Here is a 23,942-nt window from a genome sequence, read left to right as displayed (position 1 = left end):
CTGGCGAGTGGCGCTTGGTCCGTACGGAACGGAGCCTGTGAGGTCGTGTCTGTGTCACAGGAGCAATACTGTGCAGCATGTACCGTCAGAAGCAGAGACTACGGTTTTATATTTGTTTTGCAATTAAGCCTCTGTGCAGTTTGGTTCGCGAACGAATCTCACTGTTGTTGTTTTTGTTGCTACTGCTCTTATGTTTCTGTTTTCACGCAGATGCAGTAGGGAACACGTTTTGCACACTATATTTCACATTGTCGTCCTTGATCCTTATCGTAGTGCTGCTTATTGTACACACAGAGAGTTTCCCATGTCGTATCCGTTTGTACGTGAACCTACGAAAACTACGAGTCTGATGTTTACAGAACTTCCAGCCAGAGAGGTTTGCTTATCTCGACGATGTCGGCGTTGTTCTCCGGTGACCTTCCTTGCGCGGGGATAGGAGGTTGGTTGACACTGGCACGTCCTCGCCGTATAGCGATGTGGTGAGCCATAAAATTGCGTACGACTCTGTTCTGTTGGTTTACTTTTCGTGGGACAGCAGTGGTCGGACGGTGGTGCCAAAAGTGGTGCAGCTGAATGAATACTGGAAAATATAGAAATAAGGGTGAGCCGGGATAATCTGGGATGAAGTTGTATTTAATCTAATTGATTTTCTCTCTGAAGCGCGATTCCATTTTAATCATCATCTACTTCGGATGGTGTCGATTCGAAATTGAGAGATTGGATGGAAAGTTCTTGGACAGCTGAGTGGATGGATTGAAAAAGGATTTGAAGTAGAAAAAAAACTTTTTTGTTTAATTAAAAAGTTATCTCGGTGTACGGCAATTCACATCTTTTGAGGGAAGGATGGCAAGGGGGCATAGATTCAGTATTGTATTGACTAAATCATGAAATGTTCCAATGGATTTGACGCTTTGGGTGGAGTAGCACATTGCGATGAATGTCTTAAGAGGTCATTCAGTAACGGCACAGGCCATTCATTTTTGTTCCTTCATAAGAAAAGCGACCCAGTATACCACCGGCATTTGACTAAAAGTCGGGTTCTGCCAAGTCGGTAGGCATACGATTGAGCATTGAAAGTTGCAGGCAGGAAAACAATAAATATGTCGGTGTTACTAGAAAAAGAGCAGAATAGAACGATCTTTTCCTTATTGCGTTTCCCTAATATTATTTCGTTTCGGTTTAATTATTTTGTATACCAATGATGAATTAATCAGAAGCTACTGATAGTAGTTTACTATATGAATGCTGTTTGATAGATAATGCATATTTTTACATTTCTTGGAAGTTAAACAACTGTACAATCCAAAGTTAAAAATTTATTCTTTACACTACAATCAAATTAACTGCAAAATATAGAAATGAAGAAATGGAAATTGTAATACTGATAGCACTAAGTTCTTTGAATCTCACATTCAACAACTCAGGGCAGTCACTTATCTGGGTATAAAAAATCGAAATACAGTCGAAGTATATGAACTGGATAGATTTCAGCACTAACCTTAGGTTATGCAATTTGCTACCTTCTAAGATGTCCAGATTTTCGTCTATGTTTATTGTTCAAGGTGAAAAATCCCTTTTCATAATTTGGCCTTTGTCGAACGGTTTACAGAAGTGAGCCACTGAAATCAATAAAAGTTTGAAGAAAATCGAAAACTCTCGTTAATTTTGTAGACAATCTAAACGAAAACTCTAAAGTTCGAATTCAGTAGCCACCCTTACACATAAATGTTCCATCACGTGGAAATCCACTAGTCAACAGAGGAAACCCCCATTCAGTTTTCCCTTCTTGACAAAGTTCCCCTCACATAGCTGCTGTCGAGGTTCTCCTCGATTCCCAGTGGGCGTTCTGTCATGAATTCTAAATGATTGTGTGGGCATCTACCACATCCAGCTATCAATGGGGGGTTCGCTGCTTCAAGGTAGGAGCGCATCATAGATGGATAAGCTTTTTCCATCAATGGGAAAGTCGGGACCCTAGGAGGCTGAAATGGAAAACTTCACACCCATAGATACGCCTACATTGTTGATGTGTGCATTACAGCTTTGACATACACTGTGAAAGCTCTAAGCAAGGCTCCGGAGTATTTAACGCTAAAGGCGAATGTATTTATCAAAACAAATCCTTTGAAAGTAGAAAGCAAATATTTTCTGGTAAGCAGTTGAAGCAAACATTTTCTGGGAAACCAGTACTTGAATAGAAATCAAACCCAGTATCCGAACTTTATTTTTTGGTAGAATCTAATTTATTTTCCCGCAGTTTTTTCTTTCAATCACCTTTCATCGATTAGTTTTTTTTTCGTTAATATACCCAAATAGATCCAAAGCTAGAACCGTGGTTGTTGCTTCTGGTTAAAGATGCAATCGTCCTTGATCACTTCAAACCTTAATATTTCTGGCAAACTGCCGAAATTTGAACGGGAACATAGCTGAAGAGAAATCGATAATTCCAGTTACGCATTTAGTTACGTTTTTTTTTCTCAGTTTAGTAAATATGCTAAATCAAAAAAGCAATCGTTCTACCGATCGATAATTTAACCACGCAGGATTTATTTTGTGTACTACGAAGACTTTTTTCCCAAAAACTCTTGCTCATATCTTCTTTCCGGGAGTTCAATATTAACCTTTCCTTTCTTGCTTTGTTTCCAGGAGGACATTTTGCCCGCTCGTGTCGGTGTGCTACCCCCTAGATACACCCATACGATACGGCCAAAGCTCCAAGTAGAATGAGAACAGCTGGGCGCCGCCGCTTGGTTCGGCCCAGTGCGTCATCACCATGAAGCACCGGTTGTCGCTGGACATCGGCGCACCCATCACTTATGGCACAACAACCATGGACATCCGTTGTTGCAGTTGCAGTGTCAGAGGAAGAGTGCATACGGAGGAGCATTTCCGTCCCGTGGGCAGCAGTAGCGGAGCATGCAGCATTAGCACCGGTGAATCAATATCGTTCCGCGACGCAGTGGCAGCAGTGGTGGTAACCGGTCTTGATTGAAACAAAAACGTGCAAGTGTGAGGAAAATCCGGGGAAAATTAGAATAATATGAAAATAGTTGATTCCAAGCCAAAATATAGTTTAGTGCAATTGAGAAGAAAGAAGAGAAGAAAGCATATCGCTCTACTAGTGTGCCCGTTCGGGGAAGCAAGATAGAAGAAGAGAGAATCTGAGTGAGGGCAGGTGTGGTTGAAAAATAGTTGTTTATTGTGAAAATAGAACCACACAAATAGCTCGTTAGAAAAGAGGAAAAAGTGCAAAGTGCTACCCAAGGGTGAGGGTGTTGATGTGTGCTAGCGCTACAAGCTAAGAGTGATTGTCGTTTTGGGAAATTTTGCGTTGAACGGCAGATAGAGTAAAAATAAGTCATCGAAATGACTGACCAGAAGAAAGTCCTTGCAGGGCTCAACCTGTCCAGCCTGTCAGGTATGTAGCAATCAATCATTGTCGTTTGGTAAATTTGTCCATTGGTAGACGGATACGTATTATGAATCAATTAGCAAGTTTTTTTGCTTCACGGAAAATCAATATTGTGCACTATTTGATTATACACAGTGGTGACATAAATTAAGAGTGCATTGACCGATTGATTTGCATAGGCACATAATACGGACATGTCCTCCTAGTACAAAAACTTCTAAGTGAATTCTCTTTGCATTGGAAATTCTTCTGGATGGGATATTCTTTGGAATTTCCTTGGCAAGAATTCTCCATTCTCCACACAACTTATTCTTAAAAGCGTAGAGTTTCCACGAAAAAATTTTATATTTTTCTCATACATCAACTTGTATAAGTAGTTGAGCAGCTTTGCAGTACATAAAAGTTGTCTTCATCAATCTCTCGACAACGTAGTTGGCATGTAGTCCCATGCTGCCAACTGCGTTGTCTTCAAAGGGACCGCAAATCGTCTTCCAATTGATTTGTGCCCATCCGATCCCTTTCGAGAACTGCTTTTCTCCGGGTTATTGCTCGGCCCACAGCAGTCGCTCGATTTTTGCACGATAGATAGCTGATTCCCGGTGCCGGTGCCGGTCTAGGCAATTTTCGGTTTGCAAATTGTCTCGACTTCCCTGGGCATAAAAGCGGGGAGCACTGGCTCTGATGATGCATTTCAACTTGTTCTACACGACTGTGCAGTAACCAACACGAATTTCGTCGAAATAAGAGAAAACAAAGCGAGAATCACCATTTTTCTGTGGGGGCTGCCTATCCGATTCTGTTTTTTCGCACTTGTATACAAGTTTGATAAATTTGTTATCATGGCTTGTTATGATTCATAACAGTTTTTGCCTCTCTTTTAATGTTGTTGGTTATCTATTGAGAGCGATTTCTTCAATCCCTGTTAATAGAAGATGGAAATGATATGAAAGCCCATTTCCAGTTCTAGCGATTGCTAGAACATGAGAAAAATATGGAATGATACAATGTAGTTTGGTTTGTATGTAGTGGTTTGTTGTTTTTCATCCGGCCAGTCTCCTCATGCATTTAGACCTGTGCGCCGCCGCGCCACGCCGCCGCCGCCGGTGGTTTTATTCGCGCCGCCGCTGCCGACGATTTTGGGTTTTGGCGCGCCGCCGATCATAATTTTGCCACGCCGATGACTAATCGCAATAAAAAAAATCAATTAACTTAAGTCGAGTCGAGTCAAGCACGAGACACTGAAAACGGCCTAATACTTGATGTCGAAATACGTATCTGTGAAGAAATACAGCGTGGTGGAGTTAATTGGAATAGTACTAAACTAGTCTTATGGCAGTTCATAAATGTTGTTAAGGTGGATCTCGTCAAAATTCAATTTCAAATCTACCTCAAGCGATGGTGTCTTTAAGTCGGTGAAGTGGATGCATGACCAAAACGTCCCCATTCTTAAAGGATCTGGCATTGTACAGGAAAATTATTGCAGTTTAGAAATTTCAAATTAAGTTGCACATTGGTTATTTTGACAATATTTATTATTTTTATTTTGTTTTACAGTTTTTATAGTTTTCTTTGTTTTTAGATTTGTGCTACAGTTGGCTTATAAGGCAAACTGATTTATCAAACTAATTAAATCCCAACTGTGAATGCTTTGCCGATTTTTCTGTTCCGACTCCCGAGTAAGTAATTTATATTTTGAAATCAATTTCTAAATATAATTGACAAAACCACTTGCTGAGCATCAGCAAAGCAAATATTGCTGAGTAAATATTACGAGCATCAGTTAAAAACGCTGCTTATTTTCTTATTCACAGCCATTATAACCCAGAACTGGGGCGTTGTCGCGTCGCTGCCTAGTATTTAGTCAAATTATTTAGTTAAAACAACAAGTATTTTCAAACATTACGAAAATTTAATTTTTATTTCTTGAAATTATTTAATACTGTATTGTAAAAGCCTTTGTGTAAAATTCCTGGAATTTCTGAGAATATTCGAAGAAGTATCGTTTAAACATTCATTTATGAATTCCTTCGAAAAATACTCCAGAAATTAGTTCGGAAATAAATCAAGAAATGTATTTAATAATTCCTCCAGATATTCCTCCGAAAAGTTTCTTTTAAAAAACCTTAGAAGATTATTTTAGGAATTCTTCCTAAAATTTGTTTGGGTATTCCTTTGGATATTCCTTACAAAATTTCTCCGAAAATTCCTTAAGAATTTTCATTACGGATTTCTTCAGAAAATCCTTCACGATTTTTTTCGGAAATTGCATAAGGAATGCTTGAATTCCTACATTCTCCTTCGGAGACTCCTTGAGGAATTTCTTTGGTAGTTTCTTTAGCAATTCCTGCGGAAATTTCTTAAGGAATTCCTTAAAAAATCCATTCGTTTTCTTGAGGATTTCTTCGGAAATTTTTCCTTTTGAAATTGTTTCAGCAATTATTTTATGAATCGCTGGAAAGAAAATCGTTTCAAGTTTATTAACATTATTTTTTGGATATGTCCAAGTCCTTATTTAATGCCATGCATTACACTCTCAAGCATCATTTAAACAAATGCTATGAGGAGAGATACGCCACTTAATGTCATTTTAATCCATTCTAAAACACGACGCACATAAACCATGTCTATTGAAGGACATGAACACCTATTTTCATCTTGTCAATTTCTTCGTAATTCCAAGATATTTGTCAGTTTCTGATTGGTTGTTTCTTTTACGATGAACCACTCAGCATATCATTTTTCAAAAGTCGTCAGGAATTCTTTCATAATATTGGAACATTTTATATTTCCTTTATAACATTCATCTAGTAGGAATGAAGGTTTATACAACGATTGAAAACATAACAATGTTCTGTGATTTAATGCAGATGCTTCATTTTAATAATTTCTTCCGCAGAAAGTCGATCAAAAATTAGAAGATGATTCTCAAAAGTTATTTCTGGGCTCTGGCGGGTTTTATAAAAATATCATAAGATATTTTCGGTTAACTCCGGTGGTATTTTACAGAATTACCAAAAGAAAACGAAGAAACTTCCTAAAGAAATTCCCACAAGGACCCTATGATGATCCTTGTATAAATTTCCACAGCGTAAAGAGGATTTCTGCAGCATTAAAAACCCGAAAAATAATAAAGACATTTTTGGAGGAATTTCCTGGAGCGGTGACCGCAGGAATGAATATAGAAAATCGAAAAGAATGCCGCCTTGAATTTACAAAAGAGTTATAGCGATGATCACAGATATTTCTTTAATAAGTGCTCAAAAATTGAACCGGGAGTTTTTCCGCAGGAAGTCACTAATCAATTTCTGCAAGAATTTCTAAAGCGATTTCCGTAGGAATTCATGAAGGGATTTCTGCAAGTAAGCTCTGAAGCTATTCCGCAGGTTATTTGTGGAAAATTTACTTGAACTCACGACAAAATTCCGAAATGAATCACAAAATAATTTCCCAGGGGAATTTTTGTAAGAATACTCGGAAAAATTCCCACAGATGTTCTCGGAAGAATTTCCATAGACAATTTGGAGCAACTTCTGCACTTCAGCAGATCCAAGGGCAGTTGGATTTCTGCAAACATTCCCATGAAAATTTCCGGGAGAATTTCCGGAGGATTACCCGCAGAAATCTTTGGGATGAATCGGCGCACGAAAAATGAATTTCTACAGGAGTTCTCGGAGTTTTTAAATGAAATTCCAGTAAGAATGGTAAAACAAAAATTGCGTGAATTTTTAGAAAAGCTTGTTACAATAATTAAAGGAGAAATAACGGATTAATTTCTGTTGGACTTTACGCAAATTATTCTGCCGTATTTCCAAAGAAATTTCTTCTGAAATTTCTAAAAATATTCCTCTGGAATTTTTGAAGGAATTTACGCTAGATTCTGACTTAAAAATCAACGGAGCTTGAGCAACTATGTTAGATTTTGTATTATTTGTTTCTTAATTCAAATATTTGTTTCACAGAAGTTTTGTTTAAAAACGGAGCTTCATTGTCTAATTCCTTAATATCTAAGCAAGTTTGTCTTGTGATCAATAACTACAACAAAGCTGCCTTATTAATTACTTTAAAAGAAATTGCGATTTTGGCAGATATTTTAATATTTGGCACGTTTATCTTTAATCAATTATGATCAGGGTTTCGACTTTTCGTTTCAACGAGACCAAAGCAAGCGTTTTTCGGGCCAAGAGATACTCTTTTTTCGTTGTTTATGTTGAGGATCATCTTTCACCCATCAATCTTTTCTCTAGATTTAGTCTTGGAAGATAAACGAAAATCTTGCCTATTAGATGAAAATCCTTTTTCTTATCATCACTTTTTATCTCTCACTCATTTTTCGCGAGAATTATCGCAGAACAATTACAAAATTGTATGGCCGCGCCGGGATTCGAACCCAGAATAGTAACAATAATAGCCGTAGGGATGCGCTTACTCTAGCCACACCACCACGCTATCTGTATGAAAGCATTAAGTTATTTGTTCCACATAAGCTACTACAATTTGCATTGATGATGCCACGAAAAGACTCGAATATGAAAGAAAAAGAGCAAACCAACGATTGGCGGCAATCGAAGTGAGCGAAAAATGGTTATCACTCTCCAGGCTGTTTTTCTTTCCCGAAAAGCGATTTCTCCCCGAAAATTTTCGTGAGGGAGCATCCTGTGCTCCTGAGATTGAGTGAGCATTACGAACCCTGATTATGATCAAATCTGGCCTTAACATTCATTTGTAATCAACGTACCTTGTGCAGAATTTTATAAAGTTCTATCAACAAAAAAAAAACTGATAATAACGGAACAAATCATGCCAAAGCCATCATCCAATCCAAAAAGCGATGCTTATGCAAATAGTTTTGACTGTTTAGTTCTTGTTCCCTTAGATTCAGTACTTCTAGTGGCGAATAAGGCTATTTAGAAGGGTTGTAATACTTACTGCCGGTTTATTAGTCGTATTAGCATTTTGATACAAACATATATTGCAGTTTTAAATCATATTTAAAATCAGTAATAATTGTAAAAAAAAGAACTTTTAGAGAACACGCTCAATAAATTGTTATACAAAAATTGACATTTAACGTGTATTTGCTTAGAATTTAGATCTGGATCGCGCGGATTTGGCGCGGAATGGATTTCATGTCGCGCGGAAATGGCGTGGATTTGATTTTAGTCGGCGCGGAAAATATTTCAGGATCTCCGTAACAACCCTGTAAGTAACTACATCGCAAACAACTTCATTTTCAATAAATTTCAAAGGATTTCCTGGAAGATCTCTCGAAAAAAAATCTGGAGAAATCTCCGAAGGAAATCTCGGAGGTTTTTCGAATAATCTTTTAAAGAAGTTCCTGGAGGAATATCCGAAGGAATTCCGGGCGGTATTTTCTTGATTATTTAAGAAATAAAATTCTAGAGGATTTTCCAAATCAATTTTTGAAGGCATTCCAAAAGAGAACCTGAATTGGTTTTCGAAAATAATTCCTAAACGAACTTTTGAGTTTTTTAAGGTAAAATACTTCCATGAAGAATTCCTAAAAGAATTTCTAGAGGGATCGATAAAGGTATTTTTGAAGGTTTTTATGATGGAATTTCCGAAGGAATTCTCAAAAGGAATTACGAAGAAATTCCTAATAGAATTTCAGAGAATCTGCCAACTTGTATTTCTGATGTAATTCTTTAGTTTCTTTAAGAATTCCTTTGGATTTTTTCCCAGTAATTTATTCGCAATTTCCTCCAGAGATTGCTTTGAAGATTCGTCCAGGATTCCTTAGGAAATTGCCTCAAAAGGTTCTACAAAAACTCCTCCTGAAACAAATTCCAGAAAGTTCTTCGGAAATTCTTTTGGATATTCCTTAAAATTTACTTCAGGAATTCAGGAACGTCAGAATTTCCTTCACGTATTCCTTTGTTTAAAAGAACCTTAGGAAATTCGTTAAGTTTCGTTCTTTTGGAAATTCCTTTGAAAATTTCGTATAAAATTGCTTTAGGAATTGCTTAGAAATCGGATATACCTTCCGAAAATCATTCGCAAATTTCGACAGAAAATATTTTAGAATTCCTCTAAAAATTCCTTCAGAATTTTATTCACAGATTCCATCGGAAATATGTTTAGTCTTTGAAAGTTTGCTTTGGAATTTCTTCGAAAATTAATACGGAGGATTATTTTAAGAATTCCTTCGGATTTTTTTTAGAAAAAAAAACGTTGGATTTTTTTAGAAATCCCTTTAGGGGTTCCTTCGCAAGTTTTTTGACAACTTATCCTCAAATTCCCATAGGAATTCTTTCAGAGCTACCTTAAACAATTCCTTGGGAATTTCTACGGGTAATCCTTTGAAAATTCTTTGGTAACTTTAGGAAGTAGTTCTTGGACATTTTCCTACGTAACGCTAAATTTGGTAATTTTGGACCCCCACCCTTCCCCTCGTAATACTTTTTGTATGGAAGGTTTATTTTTTTTGTATGAATCGTAACGCTCGGCTTGACCCCCTCCCGACCCATTCAAAGTTACGTAATTTGTGAAAGGCCCCCGATAAGTCCGTCACAACATTCTCCATTTCTTTTGATTTTTTCGGGAAATTCTTCAGAAATTAATTTAAAGAAATTTCTTCAGAACCATTCGGAAATTCTTCTAGGAATTTCCTAGAACATTTTTTCGAAATTTAATGATTTTTCTGCTGGAATTCCTTCGGTTCCCTAATGTGAACTATTTTTGAAGTCGGTGCTACCAAGAAAAATTATATAATACCTATAAGAGTCTGCGTGCCCAAACCTTTGTTCCTTATGACGAATAAACGAGTCTACATTTAGCAAGCAAACAAGCTAGTTTGGTTTTGTATTTCTTCGGTATGATTTGTGGGATCAATAGTGAAGTTGGCCAAGTTCGGACGAAATATTTTACACTAACTTCTTTCGAAAAATTCTTCAGAAATTTTGTCAGAATTGTCTTTATAAACTCTTTTCGCTATTCCCTCGGAGAGTCCTTTCTGAACCCCTTCGAAGATTTTTCCAACAATTTCTTCGGAAATTGTTTAAGGAATTCTTTCGGAAACTATTTCATTCGTGAATAAATTTCTCAATTAATCCTGGAAGAATATTTTATAGTTTTACCTGTGGTTTTACTAAAGGAATTTCCCAACGAGAACCTTAATGGTTTTTGAAAAAATGCCTATATGAGTTTCCGTAGAATTTCTTATAGAGTTTTAGAAAGGAATTTCTAATGAAACTTTTTTGGCATATTTTACCAACTTTTGAGGAAAATACTCAATTTGGTTTGTCATCGTGCCCTAGTCTTACTCAGCCGAGCTCATTTAAGTTATGTTGATCATCTATTAAGATTTGTGCATACAAAAACGCGATGTGGGGAGTAAAATGTCCATTGTGATTGTCATTAGTGAATTCCATCGTGAATGTCCTTCCAGGATCTAAGGCTCACAGCAGGTGAACGAAGTAGCACTGCAAATTCTCTAAATATATTAGATATGCAGCCGCTCAAACCATGCCCAATTGTATATGTAACTCAAAGAACAATAGTTCTTTTTTTTCTGAAATTAAGATATATTGAGAAGTAAATCGACTGAAGTTTACCAAAATCCTGAATTGGAAAAACTTTTGGAAAAAATATTAAAAAATTAGTCCTATGACACCGAAATCTAATTCTTAATACTGCTCAAGGGATACGAAAAGTGAAGAAAGATTCGTTGTTAAATTTTGATTAATTAAAACCAGAGAATAATAAAATAGTTTTAATTTAAATAACATTTTGAGATCAGGTACTTATTAGTGTCGCTGGTAATTTACTATCGAATGTGCTGTTTGATGATCGGCAAAAATAGAATATTACAATTTGATTCCTCGATTTTTATACGGGCGATTCATACCGTGCGAATCAAAACCGCGTGAATTCAAAAATCCGCGTTAAAATTGATTTTTTCATACACGCCGTGACGCCGGGCAAAAGTGACCACTACGCCGCCGCCGCCGATTATATGACCGGCGCACAGGTATGCATTTCCTGAAAACGTATGTTCTACGCGCGTGGTCTCCGACTCGTCTTTACTTGTCTAACTTGGCATGCTGTGGCACATGGCCTTTATGTAAACGGTTCATCTTTCGTGTGGTATTTGCGCTGTACAGTTGCTGTGTGTTTTTACGGCCTCAATCGTTCGTCATCCGGAGAATCGAGACTATCATGTAGCAACCTATGCAGTTGACTATCATGCAGTTCTATTTGTTCCAAGTTTTCAATCGCAAACCTCCTGTGTTGCAGAAGAACCGTTAGGTCAGGTCTGTTCACTTACTTACTTACGGATCCTGTACAGTACACATCCAGTGGTACAAAGGGCCGACTCAAAAGATCTTTATCCTGAGCGTTGTCCAGCTCAAGATTTTTTTATGTATACAGGTTATCCGACTTCGTCAGTAGATGGGAATAACCAGCGCGGGGGGGGGGGTGGTGGACATACATTTTTAGTGCAAAACGTAAACAAACGAGCTTAAATTCCATACAAAAATCCAAGATGGCTGAGTTGGGGATATTGTCCAGCTATCGCTTTAAACTGTTGCCAGGTTAGATTTCGGTTAACTTCTTTTATTTCTTCATTGAGGCTTCGCCGCCATAAGCCTCTGGGTCTGCCTCTTCTACGATGTCCCGCTGGGTTCCAGTTTAATGCTTGTTTACAGATTTCGTTTCCGCCCCTACGTAGAGTGTGGCCGACCCAGCCCCACTTCCGATCCAGAATTTCTGTTGCTATCGGCCTCTGGTGGTAACGACGATGGAGCTCGTTGTTTGAGACCCAGTTGTGAGGCCACCAGGCCCGAATTATATACCGCAGGCATCTGTTGATGAACACCTGCAGCCGTTGAGTATTCTCCACTGATACACACCATGTTTAGCTAGCGTATAACAGCAAAGATTTCACGTTAAAGTTGAAAATTCGTATTTTGATGCGTTCACTTATCGGCCTGTTTTTCCAGATATTTCTTAAACTCGGCTGCAAAGGTAGCCCTTGCTTTCTTGATCCGTGCGCCTATGGATCTTGGTACCGCTGTCTGACACCATTTAGCTACCAAGATATTGGAAGCTTTCAACATTCTCCACTGGTTGCCCGGTTACTGTGAAACTGGAAAGAGTTGGGTTTTGTTGACGTTGATGACTAAACCTGCCGAGGAGGAGCGCTCGGCAAAGTCGTTGAGCTTACTCTCTGCATATCAGAGCGCCGTTGAGCGAGGAATGCAACGTCATCAGCCAATTCGAAGTCGTTTAGGTGCTCCATGGTTATAGGCTGCTATAACAGCCCGCGGTTTAGTTCACGACCAATCGCACCTACCAGAATCTCGTCGATTACGATTAGGAACAGTAACGGTGATAGAATACTGTACTGTGCCTCGATGAGGCCGATGATTTTCTCAGGAAGCCCCTTGCGTCTCAGGGCGCCCCACATATTCTCGTTATTGAGACGATCGAAAGCTTTTTCGAAGTAAATGAATACCAAGTAAAGGAACATTTGGAGTTCGTTGACCTGCTCCAGAATTATACGAAGCGTGACAATATGGTCCACACAGGATCTTCCGGCAGAGTCGCATCGATCTTCTCCTGAATCCGGGCTAGGATAACTTTGCATAGAACTTTGAGAACGGTACACAGCAACATCACCCTTTTTGGGCACCTTCACTAAGATACCTTGCATCCAGTCGACCGGGAAAGTTGTGGTGTCCCAGATATTACGAAATAAACGATGCAGTAGTTGAGCGGATGTCATGGGGTCAGCTTTGAACATCTCGGCTGATATGATCGACTCCTGGGGCTCTATTCGATTTCATGCTTTGGATGGCTATTTAAATCTCTAGCAGTGATGAAGCTTTGGTATTGACGCGTGTTACGTCGTATCCTAGGCAGATCATGCCGAGGTGGTGATGGCCTGGCTGGCACTTGGAAAAGTTGTTCGAAGTGCTCGAACCAGCGTTTCCGCTGGTCAGTTGGGTCGGTCAATAACTGATCATTCGTGTCTTGCACAGGCATCGTTGCATTCATCATCGCCCCGCTCTACGATCCACACAGAATCTATTTTTAGATTTCCATTACTCATCATTGTTTTGCCAGTCCATCTCATCGTGAGTCTATTGTGTCCGTTTGTCCATGTCGTGTATCCAATGATCGTTGCGTTGTTCGGTTGCCATTTTATCCGGGTAGCGTTGGACGAATGCCTCCGCTCCGAGAAGAACAGGTTGTCAGCCGAGACAGTAAAGCGCGTACCCCAAAACATACCGTATGGGCTGCGGATCCGGCTACTGACGAAGGTTTGGTAGAAGGGCTGGGAATCGAACCCATGACCATCCGCTTGTAAGGCGAAAGTGTAGCCAACTACGCTACGGGACCCCACAATGTATTGTTATGATCAATGTTTTACATGGAACGACAACAATATACCATTTAGACTTCCCTCGCAGCCTAGTGTTTGTTTTTGTTCTTTTACGGATAACTGCTTTTTCACTGGGCCAGTTAGCGAACGCCCAGTTAAATAGCAGTGCAGTTAAAAAGCGCCCAATTAGCGAACTGTTGCTGTATAAGCAAAGATACAAATAAGGAGGAATGGAAGAAGCCTGGGATTGAACCCACGACCTTCTACATCTAAGGCAGAAGTGGTAGCCATATGACCACTTAGCCCGTTTGATTGCACGCAGAACTTTTCTTATGGAAAAACTCAGTCAGTCAGAAAAACGCCAGTAAACGGCATACAATTTGAGAGAGTACCTAGTAGGCGATTTATAGCGAGGAACGTCATTCACCTACCAATCTTTTCTCTGGAGTAAGCCTTGGAAGATAAATGAAAATCGTGCCTATTAGATGAAATTCCTTTTTCGTTTCATCACTTTTGCCTCTCACTCACTTTTCGCGAGAATTATCGCAGAACAATTATTAAAATTGTTTGGCCACGGCGGGACTCGGACCCCGATTATCAACAATAATAGCCAAAGGGATGTACTCACTCTAGCCACACCACCACGCTATCTGCATGTAGGTACCAGGTTATTTGTACCACAAAAGCTACTATACTTTTCATTGCTGATGGCACCGAAAAAGCTCAGATATGAAAGAAAACGAGCAAACCAACTTCCCGCGGCAATTGAAGTGAGCGAAAAATGGTTTTCACTCTCCAAACTGATTTTCTTTCCCGAAAAGCTATTTTTCCCTGGAAGTTTTCGCGAGGGAGCATCCTGTGCTCCTGAGATTGAGTGAGCATTACGAACCCTGGTCGTTGCTACAATCTACAGGGGATGGACAAAATAAGTAGGATAGGAGATTTTGGGTAAAATTAGTAGTATTGTGACTATGTCAGTTATCATCCGATTTCGACAATTCAGGCATGCCTGAGCTACAAAATTAATGCAGTTTTACGATATGTCCATGGAACTGACTATGGCTACCGGATTCTGGAAATATTCCGGATTTTTCGGAGGTAGGTTTAAAACCGTAAATTTTAGGTGGATATTAGGATAAGTTGTGGTTAAAAATTGAATCATATTAGTCTCGCTTTTTGATAGATCATCCACTATAATTTTGTTACAGAAGGCTTCTAATGTGTCAAGAATGAGAAACCAATTGAATAAACGGATCCTGGAGTCGCTGGGATGCCCCCGGGGAACCTATGGATGAGGACATTTTAATTTTAGCACCAAAACCAGTCATTCGACGGCTGTTTTTTCATGGTTTTCGATCAGGAAGCGAAGTATAAATATAAAATGGTCCATTGGCGGCTCTGACCGCTTCCAGGACCTACGGATTGGCCCCGGGGAACCTGTGGAAGGGGACATTTTAGTTTCAGCACCAAAATCAGTCATTCGACGGCTCTTTTTTTCATGGTTTTCGATCAGGAAGCGAAGTATGAATATAAAATGGTCCATTGGCGGCTCTGACCGCTTCCAGGACCTACGGATTGGCCCCGGGGAACCTATGGATGAGGACATTTTAGTTTTAGCACCAAAAACAGTCATTCGACGGCTGTTTTTTCATGGTTTTCGATCAGGAAGCGAAGTATAAATATAAAATGGTCCATTGGCGGCTCTGACCGCTTCCAGGACCTACGGGTTGGCCCCGGGGAACCTGTGGAAGGGGACATTTTAGTTTCAGCACCAAAACCAGTCATTCGACGGCTCTTTTTTCGTGGGTTTCGAACAGGAAGCGAAGTGTGAAAATAAAATGGATCATTGACGGCTCTGACCGCTTCCAGGACCTACGGATTAGCCCCGGGGAACCTGTGGAAGCGGACATTTTAGTTTCAGCACCAAAACCAGTCATTCGACGGCTCTTTTTTCGTAGGTTTCGAACGGCTCTGACTGCTTCCAGAACCTACAAATTGCCCCCGAGGAACCTGTGGAAGGGGACATCTTAGTTTCAGCACCAAAACCAGTCATTCCATGAATCTTTTTTCATAGTCTTCGATCAGGAAGCGAAGCATGAATATAAAATGGTCCATTGACGGCTCTGACCGCTTCCAGGACCCACGGATTGCCCCTGGGGAATCTGTGGAAGAGGACATTTTAGTTTAAGCATCATAACCAGTCATTCGACGGCTCTTTTTTGTGGTTTCGATCGAGAAGCGAAGTATGAATATAAAATGGACCATTGACCAGCACCAAAACCAGTGAATCCACTGCTCTTTTTCATGGCTTTGGTTCAGCAAGCGAAATATGAATATAAAAAGGGGCTATTGACGTCTTTGATCGCTTGCAGGACTTTTGAATTGCCTTAGCCTAATTTATTGAAACGATCATTCCAATTTTAAACTCAAGGACGAAACATATGAACTCGACCAGTGAACTTTCAAAAAGTGATTTGTTTATTAGTGAAATTGAAATAAAATATTTTTGTTTTGATCAATTTATCTGTTTATTCTATTGTAGCACTTCAATTGACGGACCCTGTACCTACATATTAAGGAAACTGCGTATAAGCTGCCTTGTTGATAGAATTAAATATTTAACTAAGGGTGCTTCGATAGGATAATTCGGGACTGATTTGCGATTTGTGCGTAACTTGTTTTGTAAACAAACATTGCTTCATGAATTCCGGAGAATGCAAGCGTTTTCATCCTAAACTAATTCCCTTATCTGGTAGAGAAAAGCTTCTTTTTTCCTCGTTTGTCGGGTGAAGATCACTGCGTCCAGATTTTAGGACTATTGTGATATACCCTTTTGCTGTGAAATACGCAAGTTATCTCAGTAACATGTTTGTCACTGAGATACCTTGGTATCGACTGAACTCAAGACCATCTATTATTGATGAATAGAGATCCTGAGTTACAGTATGTGACTCCCCCATTCTGGCGAGACTAGCTTTATGAAGCCAACCACGTCCTTGGGGATAAGATCCATATGTCAGCAGGCTCTAAAAAGGGCTTGCTGAGAACTTTGAACCTACGTTGGGTGAGTGCACTGCAATAGCAGAGGAGGTGTTCTGATGTTTCTCTCTCCTCGTCACAGAAGCGGCAACTGGAGGTTTGGATTGCTCCGATCTTTGTAGATGGTATCTGCAGGGGCAGTGTCCAGTTATTAGACCGGTGTAGATGTTGAGACCTAATAGTTGTTGGGTTTTCTTGTTAATCGTTACGAGCCTTTTGGATTGGCTCGTATGGGGAAGTGCATTCCAGTTTGATGTGATTTGACTGACCATATATTTGTTCAGTTCCATTTTTACATAGCAGTCTGAGATCCCGCAGAAGGGCTCAGGGCCAATGAACCTTTCATTAGATCCATTCCTGGCTAGAGAAAAGCTTAATCTGTCGGATCCATACCGTGGTTTCCTCATGAAATGCTTGTTTTAGCAGGAATACGCCTTCCAATGTTTGTTTACAAAATAAGTTACGCCCAAATCGCAAAGCGGTCCCGAATTATTTTAAATTTTTAGTGGAATGTATTCACTTGTCATAAGACGAGTTTGTACTATTCCGTTTAATTTCACTACTTTATTGTACCTTAAACAGATACGTCGTAGTTGACTTGCGGCGAGTCAAGTACGAGACACTGAAGACGGCCCTACTGTTGAGGTCGAAATACGTATCTGTCAAAGGCAAAATGTAATGTTAGGGTGCTTTATTTCACTTATTCTATCATAGTCCAGCTCGCTCATTGTACGATACTGCTTCCTAATAAAAAAAGAGGGTTTGGGTGATCTTATAGCCTTTCGGACCTTTGGTACACACTTATGTATGAGAAAGGACCAGAAATATATTAACTGGTTTTGTTTACATTGGGAAGTCTATAAATATGCAACTCACATTCACACTCCATATCAATGCCATAACTCTAAGACAACCCATAGATTTCAATACCTCTGGCCGTTTTTCGCACCCAACGGCTATTTTCGTCTCGCAAAGGCGACGCACATTTTCATCGACCTTCCGAAATAATATTGGCTTCTTTCGTATAGCTCTTACTCATTTCTGTTTTTGTGTTTATTTTTCTCTCCTTTCTCCTCACCCCCTCTTTTCAGTGATCTCAGCGTCCGCCCGGTTGCGCGAGCTCGAATCGCTCATCATCGACAATGTCACCTCGAACAACAACCTGAACAGCGCCGGCCTGTCGTCGGAGAAATTCCTCTCGATCGAAACGCTGCTCGACTGCCTGCTGGTGCTGTACGATGAGTGCTGCAACTCGTCCCTCCGGCGGGAGAAAACCGTTTCCGATTTCATCGAGATGATCCGCTCGGTGGTGCAGTGCGTCAAGCAGTTGCACCTCTCGCGGGAGGACTTCGAGGTGCTCAAGGTCATTGGCCGCGGGGCATTCGGCGAGGTATGCGTCGTCCGGATGAATCACACTAGTCAGATTTACGCGATGAAGATTCTGAACAAATGGGAAATGTTAAAGGTAAGTGACGCGAATTTCAGGGCTAAGGAGGGCGATGGTGGGACATGGATCGGCTGGTTGGGCAGTTGATGCATGTGGAATGTGGATTGTTCTAAATCTGTACGCATTCAATCGCAGTAAATGGTGAAACTAAAGCTTGTTCACAAATGCCCATGCTTCCTGGTACTTAGCTATTGGTCGACTTCTTTATTTACTCATCGATTTCTCAAACAAACATTCTAACAAATTGTTAGATGCTAATTTGTAAAAATCTATAGGTTTTATTTTTTTAATAAGGCAATATTGGTTTTGACCTTCACATTGAAGCTTTAAAATTAATTTTAAAAATTTTACACGTCTAAAAGAAAATATTCAGAATTGAGTTTTTTTTGCTCTTCTGTGTTTCTTTTCGTATACCTTTGAAGAGTGAAATATTTGTAGTTTAGTACTTTTTTTTTTTTAATTATGCTTATTCAATAAGATGTTGTAGTAGTGAACAATACACTCTAAATAAAATATTTCTCCAACTTCTTACACAGAAAATTAAAAAAATAAACTCTAAGAATTTAAAAAATTTAAATAATGCAGCACTTAATAAGATTTTAAAATCCTAGTATGTTGAAAATTAAAAAAAGATGATTGTGATTTTAAGCAAAAACTAAATAATGGACGTTTGAGGGCACAAGGTAATAAAATATGATGATAAAATCACTCGCGGTTTTCGGGAGCCTTTACACAATAAGGCAAAGATTATGAATGTGCAAAGACGCTGCTTCTTTTCTCTTGTTTTGACATCGGGATTCAACTGTTGCCTTTACTGTTTCACCTAAGCCCCGGGTGAATTCCTCTGAGCACAGTAAAAGTGTATCCAATTCACGAATTAGTAAATTCATTTTCATAAGGATTTTTATACCGGGAGCAAAACACACGTTTATAACTGATTATTATCTTTTTGTCTTTGCTCTGGGGTCAATATGACCCCAGGCCACTTTGAGTGGCTGCAATTTTTTAGTTTTTAATCAATTCTAATTTTTGGTAGTTTTTATCTCCTAGTTATCTCCTAGGTGAAAATTCGCTTGAAATATCTTGAAAATATGCGCTAAAGTGTACTTTTTTCAAAAAACTTACGTTGTCTGTGCTCTGGCATCAAATTGACCCCAAATTTAAATGGCTATAACTTTTTTATTGTTTGACCAACTTTGGATTTTTGGGGCTGTTTCGGAAGATAATTTAATCATCTTTCAGGTCGTTTCCAAAGTTTGACTATACATGGGCGGGTACATCGCGGGAGGGGAATTCGTGAAAAAGGGTACAAAAACAATGATTTTTAATGCTTATTTTACTCTTATATCTGAAAATACTACCCATTTTGAACTGCACCTTTTCAAACAGGTTATGCAGGAAGGCGTGTGCTTTGACATGAGGCATTGATTAGTTTAGAGCTTGGCCGCTAGGTGGTGGTATATTCAGGCCTGGTAGCGAGTCACTTTTTAGTGACTTGGTCACTATTTTGAGTCTAGTCACTAAAAAGTCACTATTTGCATCCAAAAGTCACTAAAGTCACTATTTTTCGGAAAATGCTCACTAAAGTCATTATTTTTGCATTACCTGTTGTAAAAAAGTTCAAAATAAAACTCAAATGTGAATCTGGTAGAAATATATTAAATTTGAGAAATATGCACCAAAGAAGTTCCAAGTGTGTTGTGAAAATCGTGAGGTTATTTCCGATTCATGTCAACCATGATCTTCACGAATGGAATTTGTTAAAATGCGAAAGGCTAACCTCAAGTAAAGAGTACAGAATTGAAGAGTATTGAAACCAGAGCCACGTCTGTTGGTAAGCGTTGATACCATCCGGTGACAAAGACAGTGAACAGCCTCAGTTTCATCACATGACAAAGAATATTTTTGATGTTTCTCAACGTCATGGAGAATAATGAGCGATAAGGGCGTCGATGATGGTTGTTAAATCCGTTTATGATTGTTAAAACAGCCTTGCGACCCTTCGAGATAAAAAATAAAAATAAAATAAAAAAAATGTAGAGCCATAGTTATGTCAGAAGTAATTCTAGCACAAGCCACTAGATTCAAAACTTTTTGATTGAAATTATTTCAGAAATATTACATTTTTATAAAAAGATTTCGTTTATTAACAATTAAGAATAGATACCCAAAAAACTAGTGTGGAGGTGTATGAATTGGTCGGATTTTTTTTAATCTGAAATAAAACAAAAAAATGGATTTTTAAGATTTTTTTAACTAGAGATAATTTGACCATCAATTTTCAATTAACTTTAATACTTAAGTCTGCCGCTTAGATATTGAAGTTTATTAGAATTTCTGGATTTCCAATAAAAGACCATTGCTTTATTTGATTTGCAAACTTTTCCTCAGAATACCACGTCGAGCTCAAATTCTCGAAAACTTTATTATTAAACCATTTATTATTAAACCATTTATTATAAAACCATTTATTATTAAACCATTGTTTAATAACAGGTAAAATCGTATTTTTTAAATTTCTTCATCTCTATAATAAAAATGAAATGGTCTGTGTTCGTATCCGCATAACTCGAAAACGGCTGAATGGATTTGAGTTACATTCGTTATAGTTTCCGACGGGTTTATATGATATTTCCTCAGTCGAAAATCATTAATAAGTTGAGTAAATCGCGAAAAACTAAAATTAGGATTCGTATGGGAAATTCACATGGGCATTTTCGCCTACTATGCAGGACAACGTCTGCCGGGTCGACTAGTTTCAAATATTTTATAATTCTCAAACAAATGGTCCTGCCAAAGATTTATAAGCTTTCTGAGTCCAAATAGTTCACCGTCTAGGAATCAAATAGATCATTTTATATCATTCTTTGGCTGTTATACAGAAAACTACGAGCTTATATTGAGCAACAAATGTTGTTGCAATTATCAACATAATGTTGTGACACAATTTGTAGCTCACTACCGTTGGGTAGATACCTTCTTGTTACTTAATATGAGGTACCGTCGTGCGGAGCTTCTTTTGACTTCGGGGGCTACTTTGGATTTTTGATTTTTTGAAAAAATTAAACGGAAAAAATACCAAATTTGAAACAGAAAGTTGCCATCCAACTATCAACAAGTCACCCGATTGGTGATAATGACAATTTTATAGTAATTTTCGTTATAATTCTTGTTTTAAAATGTCCAAAGTAGCCCCTGATTTGTCAAAAGAAGCCCCGCACGACGGTATCATGGCCACATTCCCAAGTAACCAATAAGCACTATATTTCGCCAAATCAGCCATATAGTGCTACCTTAATGCTAATTTTTTTGAACAGTCGTATAGTGGCCCCATATGGCTATTTGGCGTAATATAGTGCTTATGGTTACTTGGGTTGCTAGCTCCTGACTGATCCAAGGAATACCATCCTCAACTTCGTGGTACTTATGAGAGTCGGTACTGTTACTTTCATCCACTCCCTCCTTATGATGTGGATGGGCTCATCCAGTAGCAGTAATCCTCATGATTTTGTTGCTTATGCCTTTTTATGATTCCTGATAGCATTCTAGATAGGAATTTTGAAAATGAAACACTAGCAATCTACGAATTATAGCTCTATACCCGGTTCAAAACTTCATGCAAAAGTCACTATTTGGTCACTTTTTCTGCAAATGAAAGTCACTATTTGGTCACTTTTTCGTCATCGTTAGTCACTAAAGTCACTATTTTGAACGGCATTCATCGCTACCAGCCCTGTATATTTGAATTCATTATTTTAGACTACTCAAGTAATTTCGATGTATGGAATTTTCCTCATTGTAAATATTCTTATAGCACAAATTTGATATTTGTAAAAATGACGTCAAGTTAGTCTGGTGGGAATGGACTGCCATGTGACGGAATAGATAATTAGGAAATTTACAAATAGGCGGTGCCTGTGTACTTGCAATATTCTTGCATGTTTGAAATATTGCTTTAGCTTGAGATCCCTCATACCTACACCCAAGTTGTATTCGGCAACACTGTTCAGGATGTCCAGGACTACAAAGCAGTGCTCAATATAATGAGCACTTCTTCCAAGATGCGGCGCTAGTGAGCTGTTATATTTGAGTATATTATTCCATGTGAGATCTGATGTATTTTGGTTTGTAGCATTTTTGGCAAACATGAATGTTGTGGTAGAGTCCATCAAAAGTTTTCTTTGTATTCAACCTGCTCCAGCGATGCTGCAAATAATAGAATGCGTTCACAGAATATGTTTTAGATCATCCAAGAAAACCCTGGAATTAAGGCCTTTGGGTCTACATGCGTAACCAAAGATCAGCCAATTTGCCGCCTATTTGTAAAATTCCCAATTATTATTACCGTCGCAAGACAGTCCATTCCCACTAGACGACCTTTGATCAAGACGCCATTTCAACAAATTTTAAATGTGTGCGATAAGAATATTTACAATTAGGAGAATTCTATATATCGGAATATCTTGAGTAGTTTAAAATAATGAATTCAAATATACCACCACCTGGCGGCCAAGTTCTAAACTAATCAATGCCTCATGCCAAAGCACACGCCTTCCTGCATAACCTTTAAAAAAAAAGATGCAGTTCAAAATGGGTAGGATTTTCAGATATAAGTAAAATACTCATGAAAAATCACTGTTTTTGTACCCTTGTTTACTAAAACCCCTCCCCGCGATGTCCCCGTTCATCAATAGTCAATCTTTGGTTATGACCTGAAAGATGATTAAATTATCTTTCGAAAGCCCCAAAAATCCAAAATCGGCCAAACATTAAAAAAATTATAGCAAATTCAATTTGGGGTCAATTTGACCCCAGAGCACAGACAACGACAGTTTTTTTAGGCACAGACAGAAGGTTAATAAGCTAAACGAATGATTTGGAATACTCGTTGAAGTGAAAAAGTCTTAGTAAAACAAAAATCACGGGGAATATTTTATTTGGGATACCAATACTTTCACACAAAAAGCTGCTGGCTGCACCTGACAGTTCGTGACAGTAGTTGACTGGCAGCAGCTGAAGTTACATTTTTTCCTCTTTGCAAGGCTGTAAAGTATCGAACGGCCAGAATTGGTGGAATGAAATGAACCACCAATCGTACGATGGAGTAAAATAAAGACTAAAGCAGGGTGGCCACTCACCCGGGAATCCGGGAAAACCGGGAAAAACCCGGGAATTAGAAATCACCGGGAAAATCCGGGAAAACCCCGGAAATTTGATGAAGTAGCCGGGATTTTTTTTTCAAATTTCTATAAAATTTACAATTCAAAAGTATATGTTAATTTTATAATATAGCAGATCTGATTATAACTTCGCGAAACACTTGAATTAAAGGATGTATATTTGAAATGAATTATGAGAATTACTCGAAAAAAGCATCTAAAAACCAGAACTGATTTGCGATTTGGGTGTAACTTATTTTGTAATCAAACATTGGAAGGCAAACAGTGTTGTCCTACATTTTGTGCAAAAAGTTCTGCTCTTTGATTTTACACCATGTAAACGATTATATAATTCAGAATATTAATTCATTGAGTGCAACTAATAGAGTCATATTTGAATAATAAAAAGGTCATATCGAGGTCATATTAATTCGTCTAAAAAAATGCATTCCAGAGCCGCAGGAGCGTGCGCACTGAAAATCACTGGAGTATTTTAATTTTCTAAGAAAATAACGATATGTATCCAACAGAATAAGCTTT

The 23,942-nt window shown here is 38.6% G+C and overlaps 1 protein-coding gene across 6 annotated transcripts in view; it reads left to right on the top strand.

The window, feature by feature from the left end:
• Positions 1 to 23,942, top strand: part of LOC134222333 (serine/threonine-protein kinase Genghis Khan) — a 223,939-nt gene that overhangs the window by 126,244 nt on the left and 73,753 nt on the right. For all 6 annotated transcript variants that reach the window (XM_062701487.1, XM_062701489.1, XM_062701486.1 and 3 more), the window contains exons 3-4: positions 2,647 to 3,418; positions 17,888 to 18,261. In XM_062701487.1, coding sequence (XP_062557471.1) covers positions 3,367 to 3,418; positions 17,888 to 18,261 — 426 coding nt within the window. In that variant the 5' untranslated portion in view covers positions 2,647 to 3,366. The remainder of the gene's footprint in view (positions 1 to 2,646; positions 3,419 to 17,887; positions 18,262 to 23,942) is intronic.

The sequence above is a fragment of the Armigeres subalbatus genome, chromosome 3 (genome assembly GCF_024139115.2).
Source record: "Armigeres subalbatus isolate Guangzhou_Male chromosome 3, GZ_Asu_2, whole genome shotgun sequence".
NCBI classification, from domain to species: domain Eukaryota; kingdom Metazoa; phylum Arthropoda; class Insecta; order Diptera; family Culicidae; genus Armigeres; species Armigeres subalbatus.
Note: the sequence above shows the minus strand (reverse complement) of the source record. Positions and strands in the feature narration are given on the sequence as shown.